Source organism: Bubalus bubalis, chromosome X (assembly GCF_019923935.1).
Source record: "Bubalus bubalis isolate 160015118507 breed Murrah chromosome X, NDDB_SH_1, whole genome shotgun sequence".
Classification (NCBI taxonomy): domain Eukaryota; kingdom Metazoa; phylum Chordata; class Mammalia; order Artiodactyla; family Bovidae; genus Bubalus; species Bubalus bubalis.
The window spans coordinates 5,573,793-5,596,601 of NC_059181.1; the positions used below are offsets into that span (position 1 = coordinate 5,573,793).

Sequence of the window (22,809 nt, forward strand, 5' to 3'; positions counted from 1 at the left end):
TTGAATGATCTTTAGAGTTGCATCCATCAAGGGTGAGTTGGGAAAACAATTTTTGCAGCGACTTATACTCAAGCTACCCACGTGTATATATGTGTGTCTGTGTGTGTGTTATTTACATGTATGTATATATTGTATGCTGCTGCTGCTAAGTCGCTTCAGTCGTGTCCAACTCTGTGCGACCGCATAGATGGCAGCCCACCAGGCTCCTCTGTCCCTGGGATTCTCCAGGCAAGAATACTGGAGTGGGTTGCCATTTCCTTCTCCATATATATAGTATACCTACCCGGAAGTATACAGACACACATACATACATGTGTATACAAATGGGTGTCCCTTCAAGCAAAAAATATATTAAAACATCTCTAGTTTAAGGGTGCCCCAACATTCCCCTCAACACTATATACTAACACCATGTCTTCAGTTGAGTTCATGCTATGAGGTGTTGTTAGCATGGTGCCTCGTAATTTTTCAATTAAATTTTTCATAAATTTTTCAAATAAGATGTAATAGATTTGAAGGAGTAGAGAAAGGTTTCCTGTTTAGTTGTTAAATTGTGTCTGACTCTTTGCAACCCCACGGACTGTAGCCCGCCAGGCTCCTCTGTCCATGGGATTTTCTCCAGGCAAGAATACTGGAGTGGGTTGCCCTTTCCTCCTCCAGGGGATCTTTGCAACCCAGGGATTGAACCTGTAGCTGCATCTCCTGCATTGGCAGGCAGATTCTTTACCACTGAGCCACCTGGAAAGCAAAGGTAGGTTAGTCCAAGGCAAACAGCTGTCCTGCTCTACCTTCCAGAGTCCCCCTCTGCCTTTTCTAATTATGGAGACTATTTCTACCAAACAAAGAGCTTGCTTTGATTAAGAAAAGGGGAAAATCTCAGTAAAGATTTGAAAATATTCGATAGTTGGGTTTCTTTCATTTCAAGCAAGAGGTTTTGTAGTGTGTTAAGATACAAGAAAGTGGCAAAACAAAGCAGATCAGCAGGTGTCTTCCCCATTAAGGAAAATCAATAAAGTATCAGGAAAAGTTCTCGTAGGATGAATATTAAAGCCCCAGAAAACAGTTTTAATTTCTCCAGGGCAGACTCTGGGTAGCAGTGTTGACTCCTCCTGGCTGGGCATGTCTTAACAGAAACTGTCCTTTCAAGGCCAAAACTCATCTATGTCTTTGTATAAAATGAAGCTTGGGAGCTTGAAGCTGGAGCATTTTAGGTTCAAACTAATGGGCAATATTTTGGGTTTACAGATTTTTCAGTTGAAAAAAAAACCCACAGGTGATTTAAAAAAAAAATTCATCTTCAGAAATCTCTGAATAAATGTTAGGACGTAAAAATCTGCATACTCTTCCGTTGATCTGGCAAATCCAATCAGTAGTGTAATCTCCAAGTGTTCAGTGAGTAACTGTATGCTTACTACGGGCAGGCCTATTACGTGCATAAATGGCTTCTTTGGAGAACTTGTTGGTGCAAATTCCGGGACATCTCAGACCTGCATTGGAGGAGCTTCACCACACAGGCAGGCAAGAATTAGAAGCGGAACAGGGCTGGGCTGCGTGTCGTCCATTGTCACGGGAACCTGTCCCCCCCCCACCCTACCCCCACCTTCGCAAGGCTCACTGCGGGTCCCTGGTTTTCGCGGAGCGTTTTCCAGGGTGGACAGAGCGTTGAGCGCCCTGCGGTTATTAGGCAGGGGCGGGCGGTCCTCCAGGAAGGGCCTGATGCCTCCCAGTGGGCATGGCCAGTCCTTGGGGGGTTGTGCCAGCTTCCACACTTGCTCAGGGTTCACACAGGCTCGCAGAGCAGCTCAGTACCTTTCTGCAGGAGGCTTGTAGTGGTGGGGATGGCGGTGTTTCAGATGGGGGCCTAGAGACAGAACAGACCTGTCAGTCCGGCTGCTGTCCCCGGCTGGACCGACTGGAGGAACAGGTGTGTGTCTGTGCCCTTCCCGCGGTCCTTGCCACCCAGGTCCTCCCGGCCCTGACTCTGAACTTGCAGACACACATCCACCCTGCCTCTCTTTTCTCTCTGCCTTCCCCGGCTCTCTGGTTCCCTCCATAAAACCTTTAAGATCGCGAGAGAAAGAAGACAAGGCCCTTTCTTTATAAGAATGTAAGCCGGCCAGAACCCTTTTTATTTCCTCGGAAAAGTTTAGAAATTACCACATCCTTTCACGACACACACACTTTCGGTGGAGGGACGTAAATGATGGGTGGACGTGGTCCCAAACGGGGCAGGACGTCACACAGGGTGCTCCCAGTGGGGTGGCTTTTATTTGTCTTTAAACTCCTAAGTGCAAAAAGCTGCTGGGGCAAATCTGATCCATCATTGAAAAAATAAAATAAACCCAGGATCATTCACTCTTATCAACACATAAACCGTTGACGTGCCTTTTTAAAGTTTAAGCTGAGAAAGCAATGTACATAATCTGAAACCCAACAGGAGGCTCTCTTTGTTTTAAACACACAATTGTTACCATTTAGTTTTGCTAATAACTAATTTTTGTAAATACACAATTGTTGCCGTTTAGTTTTGCTAATAACTAATCTTAGTAAATACACAATTGTTGCCATTTAGCTAATAACTAAAATTGTTGCCATTTGCTAATAATTAAAATTAGCTTCCGTATGTTTCTCCTAATAGAGCAGAGGCTTAAGTGTGGAACAGTGGAGGGGGTGGATGCCTACTATTTCTACAACATCATCTACATAAAGAACTTAAAGTGACGGAAGAATCGAAGCAAAAACTAAGAATCTGACATTTTAAATGATCTGCTTAAAAACAGGAATAGAAATGAAAGCATTGCTCCTAAGATATAGCTGTTGAAATGACTGTTTGTTAAAAAAAAAAATTGGTATTTAGCCACAAGAATTTGGGAAGACACAGACTATCCTCCATGTAGATTCTTCGCTTTGCCCAACACCTTGAGCCGTGGTGTTCCTGGTTTCCACAGCACTTCCCTGGTCTTGTTCTCTCCTCACCTTCCTGACCTCCAGTACACACCCCCAGGTTCAATTACTACCCACGGGCCTAAGACCTTCAAAGCTTTCAGCGCTGGACCCTGCAGTCCCGAACGCCTTCAGGAAGTCTCCGTTTCACCATCCCACAAGTGACTCAGAGGCAGTCGTCTCTACGTTAATCTCACCATCCTCCATCTCACACCCCGACCTGGGCCTCAAGCACCTTGGACCACGTTCCAGCGAACCACACCCTCTTGCACTAAATGACTCTTGGCTTCCTCCTGCACTTATTCCAATGTGTGTACTCTTTGCTCCCCAACACGTTTTAAAATTTTATTGGAGTATAGTTGATTTACAATGTTGTGTTTAATTTCTGCTGTAGACCAAAGTGATTCAATTTTATATATACAGTGTATATATATATATATATATATAGAGAGAGAGAGAGAGAGAGAGAGTACAGTTTTATATATACCATTTTTATATGTATGCTCCTGCTGCTGCTGTTAAGTCACTTCAGTCATGTCCGACTCTGTGCGACCCCATAGATGGCAGCCCCCCAGGCTCCCCTGTCCCTGGGATTCTCCAGGCAAGAACACTGGAGTGGGTTGCCATTTCCTTCTCCAATGCATGAAAGTGAAAAGTGAAAGTGAAGTCGCTCAGTCATGTCCAACCCTCAGCGACCCCATGGACTGCAGCCCACCAGGCTCCTCCATCCATGTGAGTTTCCAGGCAAGAGTACTGGAGTGGGGTGCCATCGCCTTCTATATGAATGCACACTCTGTATATATTCTTTTCCATCATGGTTTCCTGGTGGCTCAGACAGTAAAGCCAGCAATGCGAGAGACCCTGGGTTGGGAAGATCCCCTGGAGAAGGAAATGGCAACCCCACTCCAGTACTCTTGCCTAGAAAATTCCATGGATGGAGGAGTCTGGTGGGCTATAGTCCATGGGGTTGCAAAGAGTTAGACATGACTGAGCAACTTCACTTTCTTTCTTTCTTATCACAGAATATGGGATGCAGTTCCCTTTCTCACACACTATGTATATTCTTTTCCATCGTGGTTTATCATAGAATATAGGATGCAGTACCCTTGCTCCAATGTAGGACCCGTTGTTTATCCATCCTATGGATACTGGTTTCTGTCTGCTGATCCCAAACTCCCACAAGTCTGTTCTCTCTGTCACTGAGTTCGTTTCTGTTTCCTAGTCAAGTTCCTTTGTGCCGTAATTTAGACTCCACGTGAGTGACATCTATGACACAAGAACAGACTCACAGACATGGAGAACAGACTTGTGGCTGTGGAGGGTGGAAAGGAGGGTGGGGCTGGGGGTGGACCAGGACTTCAGGCTTAGCAGACCCAGCACGTATTCAATCACTGCGAAAGCTAACAGTTGCGGCCCCTGAAGACATCACTAGATTTTCTTTCCCGTTTTTTCAATATCAGCAAACACAGTTGGATGAGGACTCCTTCATGGTAAATAACTGCAACCACTCCCCCGCGTATGTCCTTAGTGCTGCCCGGGAGGCTCTTTGTTTTGAAACAATAGGTGACAATTATTTTCAATCTACGTGATTTAGCAGGAAGTCAAGTAGACTGATTTGGATCATATAATGAAGAAAATTTATGCAATATAGATAGTGAAAATGAAAGTCGGCTCAGTGGTGTCCAACTCTTTGTGACCCCAAGGACTATACAGTCCATGGAATTCTCCAGGCTGAGATACTGGAGTGGGTAGCCTTTCCGTTCTTCAGGGGGATCTTCCCAACCTAGGGATCAAACCCAGGTCTCCTGCATTGCAGGCGTATTCTTTACCAGCTGAGCCACCAGGGAAGCCCAAGGATACTGGAGTGGGTAGGCTATCCGTTTTCCAGGGGGATCTTCCTGACCCAGGAATCGAACCAGGGTCTCCTGCATTGCAGGCCGATTCTTTACCAGCTGAGCCACTGGGAAAGCTGATAGATTATATATAGTAGAAATACCTGTAATAAGCTCCATAGCAAAGTAGTATTTCCTATATAGTTATATTTGAACATCTTAATTTTTTAAAAAATTTCAGAATGATATCAGATGATGGATTTTTTCCCCCTTGTGTGGGTGAATGCTAAGTCACTTCAGTCGTGTCCGATTCTGTGCGACCCCATGGAATATAACGTGTTCAGGCTCCTCTGTCCATGGGGACTCTCCAGGCAACAAACCTGGAGTGGGTTGCCATGCCCTCCTCCAGGGGATCTTCCCGACCGATGGATCAAGCCTGCATTGGAAGCCCTACCTCTTGTGTATTTATGATTAGAAGATAAGAAAAAAGCATGCCTTCTGTAGAGCAAAAGAGTAACAGAAGGGGAGGAGGAGGGTGCAGAGGAGGGAAAAAGGGAGCGGGTCTGGTCGGCTGGGAGGAAGTACGTACAAAGGGGAGGAGGGGGCTTCAGGTTCAGAGAACTCCCTGTGGGTAGGAGCCTGCAATGTTGGATCTATGGATTTTCGATTTTTCACCAAGACTTTTTGTGTGTCTGCAAGCCAGGCGGGACGCCCACCCCCCGGCCGGGACTCACCGTGCACATCGGGGGTCCGGAAGGTCCTGATGGTGGCGGGACCCTCCCCGCCTGCAGTCAGCACCTGCACCTCCAGGCGGTAGAGGGTGCCGGGCCGCAGACCCGGGACCAAGAGCTCGGGGTGATCCTGGGGAAGGGAGGGAAGGTGTTGGGGGACACGGGGCCGTCAGGTGCTGCCTCTGACCACGACCCACGTCTGGACTCTCCTCCAGAGACCACACCCCCTCACTACGTCACCGTGTTAGAGACCACACCCCCTCGCGACGTCACCATTACAGAGACCACACCCCCTCGCGACATCACCGTGTTACGCGCAGGTGTGGTTCGCTTGCTTCCACTCCACCATGTTCAGGGTCCCGCGATCTGTCCACGTTCGCTGGAGACCCCCCCGCCCCCGGTGGTCTGGCCAGCAAGGAGACCCTGGCTCTTGGCAGCCAAGAGCTCACATGAGTCAGGCCAGTTCTTGCGGCTCACCCCCACCCCCTCCCGGGGACTGCATTTTCCATTCCTGAACCTAAGACTTTCCCAGGCTTTAAAAGTTTTCATCTGCACATCTTGTGATGTGAATTCTTGATAATCCACGTCTCGGGGAAACACGCCAACTTGCGCTCCTTAAAAGACAGTATCTGTCAGTGCCCGCAGCCAAAAAATGTTTTTTATGCCAACGCAACCTAACGCACATACACAGAATAATTACTGTCCAATTCCATGGAATTTTTTTTTCCTTCCTGGATTTAAGTTTTTTTTTTTCTCTTTTTGGAGCAAGAATTGCATATTCTAAGGGCATTTTGAGAGTTGGTAAAAGCCCACACATGCTTTTTTTTGCCCCCCAAGCCAAGGAATTAAGTTGGCCTGGAAGGCACTCCAGCTCATTATGTGCTCTGGCTAGATTTGAAGGGGAAAATGAAGAGAAAGAACAAGGTTCTTTTTAGCTCTTTCCCCCCCAAATTTAGCACTTCAAACGGGGCACGTCCGCTTGGCCCAGAAGGACAGGGATTCAAAAGAACAGAATATGGTGAAACCTTTGTGTTCCGTGTGGACAGGAGAGGTCTCCTTAAGAGCTGGCCCTGGTCATCATGTTTAGCTAGATGATGGTTTCTCCTGAGTTTATGATGATCAGTTAATCTACAGGAACCCTGATGGTGTGCTCTGATTCTTACAAAAGAATTCTCTGGGGGCCCACAGGAATCCTGGTGGTGTGTTCTGATTCTTGCAAAAGAATTCACACAGGAGAAGAAAGCCTACATGTGAGTCTCAACACGTTGCCCCTGCAGTGGGGGTTTGGGGTGCCCAACTGCCTTCCCCAGGGATGCTCCCTCCGGGTGGGGGGGAACCCACCCCGAGATGGGGCAGGTGGGCGGGCACTCACCGCGGGCAGAATCTGAGACTGAGAGATGATGCTGTTTGGGAGGCTGTTGGGCCGGCTCTCAGTGGTGACCTCGGCCCAGGTCACTTGGAAGCCGGTGGCTGGCCGCGGCAAGCCTGCCTGGTTCACCCTCCAGGAGAAGTGCCCTGTGATGTTGGCATCGTGTACCATGAAGGAGGCGGACAGGTTCTCAGGTTTGGCCTGCACTTTGGGGTGCATGTGACTGTGACCTGTGGGCGCAGGAAGGGGAACCGTGAAGCGGTTAGAGGGGTGGAGAGAGGGCAGCCCCAGAGTAGACGGTGTTCAGACTGCCATTCTCTGGGCCCCAGGGTCAGCGACCCAACCTCCCTTGAGCGGGGGGAGGTCCCATGGCCGCCTGGGCAGATGGCATCTGAGCTGGACCCTCATCTCTGCAGCTCTGTGCCTAGTGGCTGCTGATGGCTCTAGGCCATCAGGGTCATTTGCGAGTCCAGCTTGCAGATGGGAGTGGACGATGCAGAAAAGAGTGCTGTGATCTCAGAGGACCCGGCCACTGAGAGGGCAGGAGTGGGTGCTGGGGGAGGGGGCAGGTGGGCAAGGCTGGGGTCGTGGTGAGAGCCATCGGCAGTGACCAAAACCAGCTCCCGGGCGGGGCTTCTGAGGATAAGTGTCCCTCGATGTGGGCCAGGGCTGCAGAAGGTGGAGATGGGGGATGGAAAGGCTGTGAAGGGTAACGCCCCTGGGGCCGGGCTGAACACAAGTCAAGTGAGCTACATGAGGCGCCCCAGAGCACCTATGGAGAGATACCGGCCCCCCTTCTAAGGGCTTGGGCTTCCAAGGTTGGGCTTCCCTGGTGGCTCAGCTGGTAAAGAATCCACCTGTAATACAGGAGACCCTGATTCCATTCCTGGGTTGGGAAGATCCTCTGGAGAAGGGATAGGCTACCCACTCTAGTATTCTTGGGCTTCCCTGGTGGCTTAGCTAGTAAACAATCTGTGTGTAATGAGGGAGACCTGGGATCCATCCCTAGGTTGGGAAGATCCCCCTGGAGAAGGGAAAAGCTACCCACTCCAGTATTCCGGCCTGGAGAATTCTATGGACTGTACAGTCCATGGGGTCGCAAAGAGTCTGACACCACTGAGCGACTTTCACTTTCACTTCTAAGGGCTGATCCTTCAGCAAAGCCTGGGTCGCTAAGTGCAGCTGGACTTCAGAGGCTATGCGAGTGTCTGTATATACACGTTCCCTTTAGACAGGGCTGTCCTAGGGCCGTCTAGAAAGGGGTGATCCTTATGGGTTTCGGGGCCTTGTGAATCGCGCTTTGGAGCTGTGCCTAGCACCGTGCCCCTCTGGGGATTCCAGGTGACACGTACCCTCCTCCGCGCCGGGGCAGCTGAAGTGCTTGTGGGTCTTGCCCTTGAGCGCGGAGCACGGCGGGGTCGTGAAGGATGCGCTCTCCGCCTTCCAGCGGCCCTGGGGCCGCGCGGCTTGCACAATCACCTTGTATTTGCAGGAGAACGACAGGTCTGGAAGAATCATGTAGTTTTCCTAGAGTGAGACGGAGACAGAGAGAACACGTCAGCTGTAAAAATCTCATGAGGGAGCAGACTTGGCAGGAGATGCGATGATGTCCCAGCAGGTTGTCTTCTTGCATGTGGCAGGGTGTGTGTGTGTGTATGTGTGTAATACGGCCTTTACACAAACCACACAAGGTCCCCTCCGAGATGATTTACAACCATGACCCGCTCCTGGGGCGAGGAGGGGGTCACCCAGGCTCTAGAATAACTGAGTGGAAGCATTCAGTCCACGGCAGCCGCGTTCTGACCATCACGATCCAGCGTGGGGAGCTGGCTGGACAGGGAGGGTGAAAGGCTGTGAACATCAACCTGAATTGTTATTAAAAAAAAAAAAAGCTAACTCGGGCTTCCTCCCAGACACAGGCTCAGTTTAGACCTGAGTCTTTCCTGAAGGCAGAGAAGACATTCTGGAGCCGTGTCTCTTCTCCCCTCTCTGGAGGGCTCTCTCTGTTGCTTCCGGCTGGAGTGTGATGATTAAACAGAATTACGAGGCCAGACTCAACCGTGGAGGGCTGATGGGGCTGGGACTGTCGCCTTACAGGAAGAGGAAGCTGACGGGGATGGTTGTAACAAGCCAGTGTGAGGTTTCTTACCCTTGGTGTGTTAGGGGGTGTGTGTCAATTCTGGACCAGCAGTTCTATTAGGGTGTGTGTGTCAATTCTAGGCAAGCAGTTGTATTAGGGTGTTTGTGTCAATTGCAGGCGAGCAGTTGTGTTATGGTGTGTGGGTCAATTCTAGACAAGCAGTTTTCACGGCCTCCTGCCCCCATACAACAGCTGCAGCTGGGAGCATGTCTGGGATCCTTAACGTCAGAAGAGCACGTGCTGGGGCCCAGGACGGGCGGGTCTTCCACCCCCAGCACAAGCTGGCACAAGGTAGGGATGTAGCTGAAGGTGAGGCTGAGGGACAGGGTTGCAGAGAAACCCTGGGGAAATTTTCCCATTTGCCCTGGGAAAATGAGGCCTTCAGGTCACGGGGGGGGTTCTGACTCAGAATGGAGAAGAGAATTCCGAGCTTCTGTGTGATTAAGATAAAACACTCCCAGGCTGACAGCGTTTGCCCTGGGAGCTCCTTGTGAGCTGTGTCTGGAATCTCCGCGTCTCAGGGTCCCCCCGCCATGCTGACAACATGCAGGGATGAGGGGTGAGTGAACACGTCACCCTCTGTCTCCTCCCCACCTGTCCCGAAGGTAACGGGTTGGTGACCAAGTCACCCATGGCACGTTCAGCCCGCACCTCTTCCTGTCCAGCTGTGCCCGCAGGGCAGGTGCGTCTAAGAGCCCCCGAGCACCCCCATTTCAAGCCTCCTCCTCCTCCTCACCTGGGTCACAGCTGAGGATGCCTCCAGCTTGGCGGATTCATTGTGGGTGCAGACTTCCGGAAACCACTCCACATGATACTGTCCGATGCCGGGATCTGTAAGGTGAACACAGTTAAGTGAAAAAAAAAAAAAGAGAAAAAGAACAGTCCACAAGCAAGAGGGCTCATGGCCCGACGTTCCTGAAGCTGGAGAGAACAGGAAGGGGGCAGAGGACCCTGCAGGCAATGCAGACGGGCACCCGCCAGGCCGAGGATGGAGGTCTCCCCAAATTCTGCCTGCTGTTTCCTCAATAGAAAATCAGCTCAGGACTTCCCCGATGGTCCATTGGTTGGGACTCTACCTTCCATTGCAGGGAGTGTTGGTTCCATCACTGTTTGGGGATCTAAGATCCCACACGCCTCATGGCCAAATAACCAAAGCGTAAAACGGAAGCGATATCGCTTCACTCGTTCTGTGAAGACTTCAAAAACGGTCCGTATCAAAGAAATGTTCAAGAATGGAGTAGGGGAAAAGAATGAAGTCGGGGGAAACATAATAGAGCATAAAAGGAAAAGTAAATTGAGATATGAGAACCAGATAGGAAAAAAAAATCATGAGAAAAGTGACAGTGTGATGCCTCCGTAGAGGTCTTGAGCCTAACCCAGCCGTGGCGCCCATGGTAACGAAACCCGAACAGAATGGGGGATGCCCAGCGTCCATCTTCTTGTTTCCTAGGTGATGAGAGAGATTCCGTAGGAGTCTCTCAATCCTGCATATTTCTGAGGAAGCTGGTGGAAGAAATCCTGAAGCCGGGCAGGAGTAAACGCCTGGCCCTTCCTCACCCTGAAGGCCTGGCCACCCCAGTGTGCTCGTGTGGACTTGGTGTGGGCTCCGAGTGTGCTCTGTGTGGACTCCATATGTGCACCGTGTGTGCTCTATGTGTGCTCCATGTGTGCTCCATGCAGACTCTGTATGCTCCATGTGTGCTCTGTGTGTGCTGTGTGGATTCCATGTGTGCTGTGTGGATTCCATGTGTGCTCTATGGATTCCATGTGTGCTCTGTGTGGACTCCATGTGCTCCATGTGGGCTCCATGTGTGCTATGTGTGGACTCTGTATGTGCACCTTGTGTGCTCTATGTGTGCTCTGTGTGTGCTCTATACGGACTCTGTATGTGCTCCATGTGTGCTCCATGTGTGCTGTGTGGATTCCATGTGTGCTCTGTGTGGACTCTGTGTGTGCTCTGTGTGGACTCTGTATGTGCTCTGTGTGGACTCTGCGTGTGCTCAGTGTGTGCTGTATGGACTCTGTGTGTGCTGTGTGGATTCCATGTGTGCTCCGTGTGGACTCTGCATGTGCTCTGTGTGGACTCCATGTCTGCTCCATGTGTGCTCTGTGTGGACTCCGTGTGTGTTCAGTGTGTGCTTTGTGTGTGCTGTGTGGACTCCATGTGTGCTCTGTGTGGACTCTGTGTGGACTCCATGTGCTCTGTGTAGACTCCATGTCTGCTCCGTGTGTGCTCCGTGTGGACTCTGTGTGTGCTCCGTGTGGACTCTGTGTGTGCTCCGTGTGGACTCTGTATGTGCTCTGTGTGGACTCTGCGTGTGCTCAGTGTGTGCTGTATGGACTCCGTGTGTGGTGTGTGTGTGCTGTGTGGATTCCATGTGTGCTCCATGTGGACTCTGCATGTGCTCTGTGTGGACTCCATGTCTGCTCCATGTGTGCTCTGTGTGGACTCCGTGTGTGTTCAGCATGTGCTCTGTGTGTGCTGTGTGGACTCCGTGTGTGCTCTGTGGACTCCATGTGTGCTCCGTGTGGACTCTGTGTGGACTCCATGTGCTCTGTGTGTGCTCTGTGTAGACTCCATGTCTGCTCTGTGTGTGCTCCGTGTGGACTCTGCATGTGCTCCGTGTGTGCTCTGTGTGGACTCCATGTGCTCTGTGTAGACTCCATGTCTGCTCCGTGTGTGCTCCGTGTGGACTCTGTGTGTGCTCTGTGGACTCAGCATGTGCTCTGTGTGTGCTATATGTGGACTCCATGTCTGCTCCATGTGTGCTCTGTGTGGACTCCGTGTGGACTCTGTGTGTGCTCCATGTGCACAGCATCTCCTCCTCAGGAGACGAGGGTGAGAACAGTCTGCAGTGAGTGCGCCCCAGCCTCGCCGGCTGTGTGACCCCTGCAGAATCAGACCTGCTCCCCCAGCACCCAGAGAACAGGGCGCCTTACGTAACGTCTCCACTTCCAGCCCGAGCGGCACGTTTTCTGTCCATGTCTTTTCTTTGGGTGATCGACCGAGTGGAAAAAAAAGACAAAAGTGCTCCAGAGCCAGGCCTGAGTGTGGGAACAGAGGCTGGGCCGGGTTTATCAATCATCCAGTGATTCCCTGGGCGGGCGTGAAAGGCATCGCCCCCCACCCCACCCCTGGGGTGATCAGCCTCGCATCCCGGCCAAACTCAAACCAAGCATTTGATGGGAGTTTTCAGAGCGCAGACCTCTTTGAGGGAGTGCTAGGTCCGCTGGGAACTTGCTCTGGAGCACTTCGGGAAATGAGAAAAGGAGGACTTTTCCACCAGAAAGTAAAGTGATACCAAGCAGGCATCAACGCTGTTTAGCTAAAAAGGGTTGAGGTTGTAACTTCGTATATGGCAGACATCAAGAGCTGTGGGTTGACTGGAGAAGAAATGTACATTATACGCAAAGTATGAAGTCAAGTGATGAGCGAATTCGTACCCTTTCTTTGAACAGGTGCTGCTGCTCAACGCATCGTGCTCAAATGACCTGCCAGAGGCAGCTGGACCCGAAATATGGAGGCGTCTGGGTAAGTAATAGCGTGCATGGGTGACATCCACGTTAGGTTGGACAGAGGCGGGATACAGGTGAATACAGAACCATCATGACAGAAGCACGGTGTACTGACGAGACGGTCACGGCGATGACTAGAGCATGGGCACAGCTCGCGGAAGGGGTGGGCAGAGCCCTGCGCAGGGCAGTAGCGGTGGGCAGGGCACCACCCGACGCCCCTGTGTGCCCCAAAGCAAACTCACTTCTGTATGTGGTGAACCCCTGCGTCCCTCAAGCCCACAAAGCAAATCAAAGCATTTGCTGCTGCCGCTGAAAGGATCAGACTTTTCATCTTAATGTAAAATCCCACTGGACAGGTGGGTGCCCCCCCACCCACCCCGTATCGGAGAGCGTGATTCGCACCACAGAGAAGAGGCCAGTTCCTGCCAAGTCCGGAGCAGGGCACAGCAGAGTCCTCACAGTCCCCAGTGCGGAGCAGCCAAGTGGACCCCACTTTGCCACGCTACAGCTGTGCGACGTGCAATTGTTACCCACGGCTCCAGGTCCCCCAAGAACCCACGTGTTCCTATAGCACGATTCACAGGAGCACGTACTGAGCCACACATCCGATGGCCCCTCCCACCCTTTAGCTCTGCAAGCTGCCGGCTCTGAGTGCATACCCTGGGTCTCTGGACACGGACCCCCACCTTGGTGAGGATCTCCGTGCAAACCCAAGGCTTTCCAATCACTTCCCGTGGCTGGCTCAGCAGACTCCACACCCTAGGTTCCTACCCCACTGTGTTCCCTCTGCCTTTATTTAACGATGCCTTTGGTTTCCTGTATCTGTGAGGCTCTGACTTCCTAGGGCCTGGTGGGACGGCCCTCCCCGGGATGGCCTTATGTCCAGAGAGCAGACAGCTCACCTGCAGGCATCCGTGTTCTGTGCAGACCGGCCGACCCAGAGCCTGCACCCCAGCATCCCCTCAAAGGGGGGACCCTCACCCTTGGGGTCACCAGGTCCACCCTCATCAGCCCCCCAGGGCCAGGGAACTGCGGCAGCCTGTGTCCAGAGCCTGAGCTTCCCTGGTGGCTCAGATGGTAAAGAATCTGCCTGCAATGCAGGAGACCCAGGTTCCATCCCTGGGTCAGGAAGATCCCCTGGAGGAGGGCATGGCAACCCACTCCAGTGTTCTTGCCTGGAGAATCCACATGGACAGAGGAGCCTGGCGGGCTACAGACTCGCAAAGAGTTGGACATGACCGAGCGACTAAATCACCACCACTTCCCAGAGCCCACTGTGATGATCCAGACCCGCCAACCCCCAGAATGACCAGTGTTTCCTGTCCCACCCCCCAATAGAAAGCACGGTCAAGGTTCCTGAGCGCTGTTTCTGCCTCCTGCCCGACCCTGGGGTCTCCCTGAGAGGCATTGGAGGGCCCTCAGTTTGGCCACCAAGAGTCCCAAACCATCTTCTCAACAGCAGGTTGTCTGTTGATCAGTTGCCTTCCACCAAACCCACACTGCAAAACACAGTTTACAGGAACTGCCTGTCTTTCCCGCAGGCCTTTATAGAATGTTTTCAGACACAACTCGCAGTCCAAGCTTTTCCAAGGTGGGTCAAACAGTGGCCTGCATCTCACATCCAGTCTGCAGCCGTCTTGTAACTCGCACAAGTTAGGGCTTAGAAAGTCACCGTGAACACACCATACTAAATCCTGGGTGGCTGCTCCTTGGTGCAAATGCAGAGTTACGGGATTCCTGTGCTGATAGGTATCGTTGTCTGCCAATCAGGAAGTAACCTGTTTTAATGTGTTTGTTTTTTTTAAAAACTTACTACATCTCTCTTAAAAGCATTAGTCGCCCCAGTCATGTCTGACTCTTTTGTGATCTCCATGGGCTCACTGTAGCCTGCCAGGTTCCTCTGTCTTGTCTGAGCTTCTCCAGGCAAGAGCACCGGAGTGGGTGGCCATTTCCTTCTCCAGGGGAATCTTCTCCACTCCCAGACGGAACCCACGTCTCCCGCACTGCAGGGGGATTCTTTACCATCTGGGCCACCAGGGAAACCCAAATCTAATCTAAGAGATATTACAATTATTTATGAACTGAAAGAACTCTAGGGAATGGCAATCCGCTCCAGTGTTCTTGCCTGGAGAATTCCATGGACAGAGAAGCCCAGTGGGTTACAGTCCGTGGGGTTGCAAAGAGTCACACGACTGAGCCACTAACACACACACACACACACACACACACACACACACACACAAAGAACTCTAGTAGAAAACATTTTCACAGTCCCGGATAGAAGGACAGCAAGTGTCTTTTGTCTCCAGCCCCACTGTATTTTAATCCGTCATCATCTCAGAACCCACAAACTTAACTGCCTTTTTACCTTTTTTGGGGCTTCCCTGGTGGCTCAGCTGGTAAAGAATCCACCTGCAATGCGGGAGACCTGGGTTTGATCCCTGGGTTGGGAAGATCCCCTGGAGAAGGGAAAGACAACCCACTCCAGTATCCTGGCCTGGAGAATCCCATGGGCTGTACAGTCCATGGGGTCGCAGAGAGACAGACACGACTGAGCGACTTGCATAGTTACTTTCTTCCCCTTTTTCAGAGCATCCTCACGGGCTCTCAGTGTGACCCCGGCCCCTGACACGCAGCCTCAAGCCTGAATCAGGGGCTCTCCTCTCGCTGTTGCTGGAGGCGGCTCCACGTTACTACCTTCCTCACACTGAGCTCACGATGCCACAGGCCACACCTGCAGGGAGACGGGCCCGCCGCCCACCTCCACTGCCAGGTGGGGCATCACCTTCTTCCTGGGGAGCCTTAGGGGGCAGCTCTGCTCTCTGGGCCACTTTTACACAGAACAGATGTCAACAAGACAGACACAGCGTCCACAGCAGGAAAGCAGACCACGCTGAGGTTGTGTTCCCGGTTCGAGAGCAGAACCGAGAGGGCAGCGGCGGGTGGGAACGTGGACATGGGGTCCCTTCCAGCCCAGCACCACGCCCTTCACAAGCATCTCCACCGAGGACCACAAGCACCCCAGGACTGGCGCATAAACCCCAGTGACTCCACAAATCCGCAAGTCCCGTGGGCACGCACGATCCACAGCCTGTCTTTCCTTTTCAAATGAGTAGCGTAACGTAGAGCTTTAAATACACACAGTCCACAGCATGTTCACGTGTTACTTTCAAGCCATGCATGCATGCTCACTTAGTCGTGTCCGACTCTTTGCCACCCCATGGACTGTAGCCCGTCAGGTTCCTCTGTCCAGAGGATTCTCTAAGCAAGAATAGTGGAGTGGGTTGCCATGCCCTCCTCCAGGGGATCTTCCCCACCCAGCGATGGAATCTGCGTCTCTTATGACTCCTGCATTTGTAGGCGGGTTCTTTACCACTAGCACCACGGGGAAGCCCTCCTTTGAACCAGTCCTCACCTCTTGCTGCAAAGATACTGACGCAGCTGATTCCAGAGTCATCACTCGGTGTGTGTAGTGACCACATGCCGGACCACAACTCCAGCACCTCACACGCCGTCTCAGGGGGTTCTGACCTCACTCACCCCTTCCCTCCTCTGGAAGCCACCCTGGCTCTGCTCCGCCTCTGCCTCAGCGCTCCCCAGGGTTCTCCAGTTCCTCTGGGCAGTCACTGTTGGGGACCCTGGCCACCTCACCCCGCTTTGTGCGGGCCGTTGAGACGGGTCTCGATTCCTCTTCCCTCTACAGCAGCGGTCCCCGACTTTCGTGGTAGTACTAGGGACCCGTTTCGTGGAAGATGACTTTTCCACGGATAGGGGTGAGGGGTGCGGGTGGATGGTTTCTGAGATCATTCAAGTGCATTCCTGGAGAAGGCAATGGCACCCCACTCCAGTACTCTTGCCTGGAAAAATCCCATGGACGGAGGAGCCTGGTAGGCTACAGTCCATGGGGTCGCTGAGAGTCGGACACGACTGAGTGACTTCACTTTCACGAGTGGCGTTCCATCTGCTGTGTGCTTTGTCTTATTATTTATTCCATCAGCTCCACCTCTGAGCACCAAGCATTAGATTCGAGGTTCGGGACCGCTGCTCTAGGGGATCTTAAGTTGTTCCCTTACTTAAGAACGTATTCTTAAACTCCGACTTACTCCAATACGAGTACTACAAGTGAACCATGTTTTACATACAATGGTTGCTTGGAGATACTCAATTGCAGTGATTTCTCTTACTTATAAATAATACTACTACCTGTTTCCATATTACTAGTGGAACAGTTAGACCTGTTTTCTAATGACTGGTAAACTGATCAAGTAACCCAGAAGAAAGCAAAGAAAAAAGTGCTTCTGACCGATCCTTATTTTGAATAAACAGAAATGAAAGAGGCAGAAAGGAATTTCAAGCAAACATGATGTCTATAACCATCACTTTCATTCAACATTGTACTCAAAGTCTCAGCCAGCATTAAGACAGGGCAAAGAAGCAAAAATGTGCAAAGCCTGGAAAGGAAAATGTAACTTTCTTATGATTTACTGACAACATGATCATTTTTATAGAAAACGCTGGAAATCAACTATGCTTCAATTAAAAAATTTTTTTCTTTGGGGGGGGAAAAAAGGGAAAGAAAAATAAAGGAACATGGATGCCCTATGCTGGATCCTTACGACAGAAATGAAATCCAAACGAAAGCCAGATGAGAAGTAAAGATGGAACAATGCCACTCCTTGGATGTAAGGAGGGCACCTGAGTGACCCTGTGTGAGGAGGGCGCTCACACAGGAAACGGAGCCCAGTGGACCTGAAGGAAGCAAAACGATGAACTGATCATCCCTTAAAGGAAGAGCTATTAAGAAACTGGAAAAAAAAAAAAAGTAGAGAAAGACTTAGATAAAACCAGGAACGACCTGGGTAAAACCAGCATAGCCATTTCCCTTCTCCAGGGGATCTTTCCAACCCAGGGATCGAACGCGGGTCTCCCCTGTTGCAGGCACATTGTTTACTGTCTGAGCCAGTGTGAAGCCCCAGTGAAAGTAAAAGTTGTTCAGTTGTGTCTGACTCTTTGTGACCCAGGCCAGAGTAGTGGAGTGGGTAGCCTATCCTTTCTCCAGGGGATCTTCCCTACCCAGGAATTGTACCGGGGTCTCCTGCATTGCAGGAGGATTCTTAACCAACTGAGCCACCAGGGAAGCCCAGTGAAGCCCCAAAGTAAGAACTATCAGGAAATGGAAAGAAATAAAAGTAGAAAGAAACTAAGATGAAACCAGCACATGACTCGAATACCCCATACATAAAGGACTCTTGCAGGACAGACTGGCTAAACCACCTAGACAGTGCTTTGGAAAAGAGGAGCCCCATCGCCAATAAACTCATGACGAGGTGTTCAACCCCTGGACGAGCAGCAACACACAAGAACAAAGAGCAGCGAGCCATCACGACACACGTACCAGAAGGGCTGAGCTGAGGAAAAGATGGATTCTCCACTTGGGGAGACTGTGTGGAGAACATCTAAGCCTCTCTGTGGGCGGGTGCATGGTCCAAGCTCTGTGCAAGACTCTTCTAGGGGTCTACGTCCTCTGACCTAAGACTCTCACCTCTGGGTGGGGGGGATATGTATGCACATGTGTGACTCAGAAGGTGTGTTCACAGGTGCTGTTCTTTTCCATCTTTAAGATTCTTTGATGCAGATCCTTTGAAAAGTATTCAATTTGCTACATCACTTCTGTTTTATGTTTCGTTTCGCTTTTGGCCCCAAGGCATGTGTGATCCTAGCTTCCCGACCAGGGACGGAACCCGCGACCCCTGCGTTGGAAGGTGATGTCTTGACCACTGGACCGCCAGGGAAGTCCTTCTTCCCAGCCCATCACTGGGGCCAACCAAATCTCCAGCCACTGTTGACAAGAAACATCACAGCTGGAGGTGTCCCGGGCACAAAACGGTGCAGCAAGATGAGTGGATGAATCAGTGCTTCCTGCAGGAGACTGGGTGAGTCTCCCCCATGTACTGTTCACTGCGGGAAGCCAGGTGCAGGTCGTTAAGATCCTGCCTGGATAAACTCAAGTACAGGTACAACACGTGTGCACATCAGGATGTTGGTGGTTTACTCCTCTGTGCCTGAGATGCTTTCATCTCCCGTATGTTCACCTTTTCCTTAGATGAGATGCTTACATGTTTGATAATAAAACGTGTTATTTCATTGATACTAATGTCATACGGACGTACGATGCTAATTTTAAATTGGTAAGGACAGTCATCCTCCGATACCCACTGGAGGCTGGGGATCGGAACCCCCACCTTGAATACCAAATTCCAAGGATGGATGCTGGAGCCCCACAGTGAGCCCTTCGTACCTGCGGGTTCTGCATCCTTGGGTTCAACCAGATGCTGACCGTAGACAAGAGTACGGGACCCACAGGCCAGTGAATCTGCAGATGCAGAACCCGCTGATGTGGAGAGCTGACTGTACAACAGATTAAATAAATTCTATCATTTAACGTTAACTTAATAAGAATATTAAAATTAATCAATTAATATTAATTTAAATGTTGCAATATGTATACGTAATGTTACTTTAGTAATATTGAATAAATTTAAATTAACATATAATAGTAATAAAATACTAAACCTTATTGGTAATGTTATTTTAGCTACAGAATGAATTTGAGCAGCTTGGAAGAAAATTCCAGAACGAGAGCTCCAGCATAAATATCCCAGCACATGAGCTGATAACACTGAGTAAAACAGTGCCTCAGAAAAGTAAGAATTTTGAAAACTAATTCATGAAACCATTTTGCCTAAAAGAGATTTTGTGTCTTAAAATGCATAGAAGTGATAATACGTCAGTTATCTCTAAAAGCAGTATTTCAGTAATGCAAAACAAATACTCTTAGGAAACAAAGGAATGAAAGGAATTTATCTCAAAGATAAAAAGAAAACAGAATCTATTCTAAGGATGAACATTCACTGCAGTATTAACGATAAAACAAATTCTGAAGGCAACTAAACGTTTGGCTAAGTGCAATTATGACAGCCCATAATATCCATCAAAGTAACCATTTCAAAACGTTATTACAAAGACTAACAGTATATAAAATGCAAATATATTATTTGGAAATGTGGTCATTTTACATATACACACAAACACACACAAAAATGGCTTCCCTGGTGGCTCAGCCTGCAATCCAAGAGACCTGGGTTCGATCCCTGGGTCGGGAAGATCCCCTGGAGAAGGGAACGGCAACCCACTCCAGCATTCTTGCCTGGAGAATCCCATGGACAGAGGAGCCTGGCGGGCTACAGTCCACGGGGGCCCAAAGAGTCAGACACGACTGAGAGACTACAGTTCAGTTCGGTTCAGTCACTCAGTCCTGTCTGACTCTTTGCGACCTCATGAATCACAGCATGCCAGGCCTCCCTGTCCATCACCAGCTCTCAGAGCTCACCCAAACTCATGTGCATCAAGTCGGTGATGCCATCCAGCCATCTCATCCTCTGTCGTCCCCTTCTCCTCCTGCCCCCAATCCCTCCCAGCATCAGGGTCTTTTCCAATGAGTCAACTCTTTGCACGAGGTGGCCAAAGTATTGGAGTTTAAGCCTCAGCATCAGTCCTTCCAATGAACACCCAGGACTGGTCTCCTTTAGGATGGACTGGTTGGATCTCCGTGCAGTCCAAGGGACTCGCAAGAGTCTTCTCCAGCACCACAATTCAAAAACACCAATTCTTCGGCATTCAGCTTTCTTCACAGTCCAACTCTCACATCCATACATGACCACTGGAAAAACCATATGCTTGACTAGACTTGGCAAAGTAATATCTCTGCTTTTTGATATGCTGTCTAGGTTGGTTATAACTATCTTTCCAAGAAGTAAGTGTCTTTTAATTTCCTGGCTGCAATCACCATCTGCAGTAATTTTGGAGCCCCCCAACATAAAGTCTGACACTGTTTCCACTGTTTCTGAGAGACTATGCATACATATATAATAACTTGGTGAGACACGAGAGGTATAGGAAACTTAGCAAAGCAAATCTACTAAAATGCTACTTCCGTGAAATACTGGGAAGAGAATTGGCTTTTTTCCTGTCTTCCAAATTATCTGCGTTATGCACCTTTGTAATAAATAATTAGTTTAGAACAGGGCTTTACAGTGCAAAGTAACGACTGTTTTGAGTGTTTGAACACAAGACCAGCTTTCTAGGAAAGAGGTGAAGACCGGTCAATATTCCTGAAATGATGCAATGTCAGCAGCAGATTTCAGAACGTGATAACACATGCCTGGGAATCAGGGGCAATGCATTCAAACGTCAGAGCAGCAAGGCATTCAGTAAAAGAAGAAAGTTTGCACGCGTTTTGTTCAGTTGTTTCCTTAATGGCAGTAGTGTGGCTTGGTGTTGAAATTTGCACAAGCACCTGACAGCTCAGACTCTTCAACACAAACAACACAAAACTCTTAGATGAAAGCTCAGGCAGAACACTCGCTGAAATAAATCACAGCAAGATCTTTTTGGCTCCACCTCTTAAGAGTAATGAAACTAAAATCAGAAAATAAACAAACGGGACCGAATTAAAGTTGAGAGCTTCCGCACAGCAAAGGAAATAATAAAAAAGAAAAAGACAACCCAGAAATGAGAGGAAATATTTGCATATGACTGATGAAGGCTTAATCTACAGCTCATACGCCTCAATACCAACAAACCACCCAATCAAAAAACCAGAAGACCTAAAAAGACATTTCTCCAAAGACATGTAGGTGGCTACGAGGAACATGAAAAGATGGTCAACGTTGCTAATTATTGCAGAAATACAAATCAAGACTACAATGAGTTACCACCTCATACCAGTCAAAACGACTATCATCAAATGTCTACAAACAATAAATGCTGGAGAGAGTGTGGAGAAAAGGAAACTCGCTTGCACTGCTGGTGGGAATGCAAAGTGGCGCAGCCACTTGAGAGAACAGTCTGGAAGGTCCTAAGAAAACTAAAAACAGAGCTACCATATGACCCAGCAACCCCACTCCTGGACACATACCTGGAGAAAACCGTCATTTGAAGACGTACACGCACCCCGCCGCAGCACTATTTACAATAGTCAAGACGTGGCGGCAGCCTAAATGTCCATCGACAGAGGAGTCCATGTGGTACACGTGCACACAGAATACTACTCAATTCATAAAGAATGAAATAAATGCCACGTGCAGTGACATGGGTAGGGGGGGTAGAGACGATCACAGGAAGGGGAATCAGGGAAAGAAACAGGGTATCACTTCTCTGCGGAATCTAAAAACAAATGATACCGACAAACTTATTTACAAAACAGAAATAGATTTACAGATTTAGAAAGCAAATTGACAGTTACCAAAGGGCACTGGTGGGGTTGGGGAACACACTGGGAGTCTGGGATGGACAGGTACATGCTACTATATTTAAAACAATCAACAGGGACCTACTGTATAGCACAGGGAGCTCTGCTCAATGTAATCACCTAAGGCTTCCCTCATAGCTCAGTTGGTAAAGAATCTGCCTGCAATGCAGGAGACCCGGGTTCGATTCCTGGGTCGGGAAGATCGCCTGGAGAAGGAAATGGCAACCCACTCCAGTACTTTTGCCTGGAGAGTCCCATGGACAGAGGAGCCCGGCAGGCTACAGTCCATGGGGTCACAAGGAGTCGGACATGACTTAATGACTAAACCACCACCAACAACAACTGGAAAAAGAATCTGAAAAAAATCAATCTGTGTATATGTACAACTGAATCTCTTTGGTGTACACCTGAAACTCACACAACACTGTACATCAACTGTACTCCAATATTAAAACTCAAGGACAACGATGACTAAGCAAGCATCTGCTCACCTTCGGTCTTCTTCCAGTAGACCTTGACCTGCAGCTGGTTGTCTTGGAAGAACGGAGCCCCGACTTCCAGGAGGCGAGCGGGCCGGCGTCTTTGAAGGGGAGGCTGCGTGTGCATCACACTCTTTCTACTTTTCCCGAGCTGTTCTTCTACAAGAGTGCACAACATTCTGATTTACTGGTTAGAAAGCAACATGGTACCTGATGGTAATCCCAGTGCATCTGATTTCCCTCTGTGATTTTTTCATATTTAGTGCCTGTGTTTTACAGGAAAACGTAATTCAGCCCAGATTCCTTCCTGCCCAGGTTGACCACACTTCCCCCTCCATCATAGGCTGTAATGCAGACCTAAAAGTACACCGTGTAGATTACACTGAATCCCCAGATTTAACTTGGTAAGAAACACACATCCACCAACCTTGATAGATGCTCTGATTTCAGTATTAAGTGGAAATAGTATTTCTCACAATATATGAATTT

The 22,809-nt window shown here is 49.7% G+C and overlaps 1 protein-coding gene and 1 long non-coding RNA gene across 2 annotated transcripts in view; one reads left to right on the forward strand and one right to left on the reverse strand.

The window, feature by feature from the left end:
- Positions 1-233: 233 nt before the first annotated feature.
- The window catches only part of ANOS1 (anosmin 1), a 202,194-nt gene continuing 179,618 nt past the window's right edge, over positions 234-22,809 (reverse strand). Inside the window, exons 9-14 of the mRNA XM_025277307.3 lie at positions 22,333-22,479; positions 9,752-9,846; positions 8,228-8,402; positions 6,879-7,105; positions 5,510-5,636; positions 234-1,861 (exon numbers count right to left, since the gene is read on the reverse strand). Coding sequence (XP_025133092.3) covers positions 1,803-1,861; positions 5,510-5,636; positions 6,879-7,105; positions 8,228-8,402; positions 9,752-9,846; positions 22,333-22,479 — 830 coding nt within the window. The 3' untranslated portion in view covers positions 234-1,802. The remainder of the gene's footprint in view (positions 1,862-5,509; positions 5,637-6,878; positions 7,106-8,227; positions 8,403-9,751; positions 9,847-22,332; positions 22,480-22,809) is intronic.
- LOC102404166 lies at positions 11,992-19,609 on the forward strand. The gene is made up of 3 exons (XR_003106892.2): positions 11,992-12,547; positions 18,236-18,464; positions 19,127-19,609. It is a non-coding gene; the product is annotated as an uncharacterized LOC102404166 (long non-coding RNA).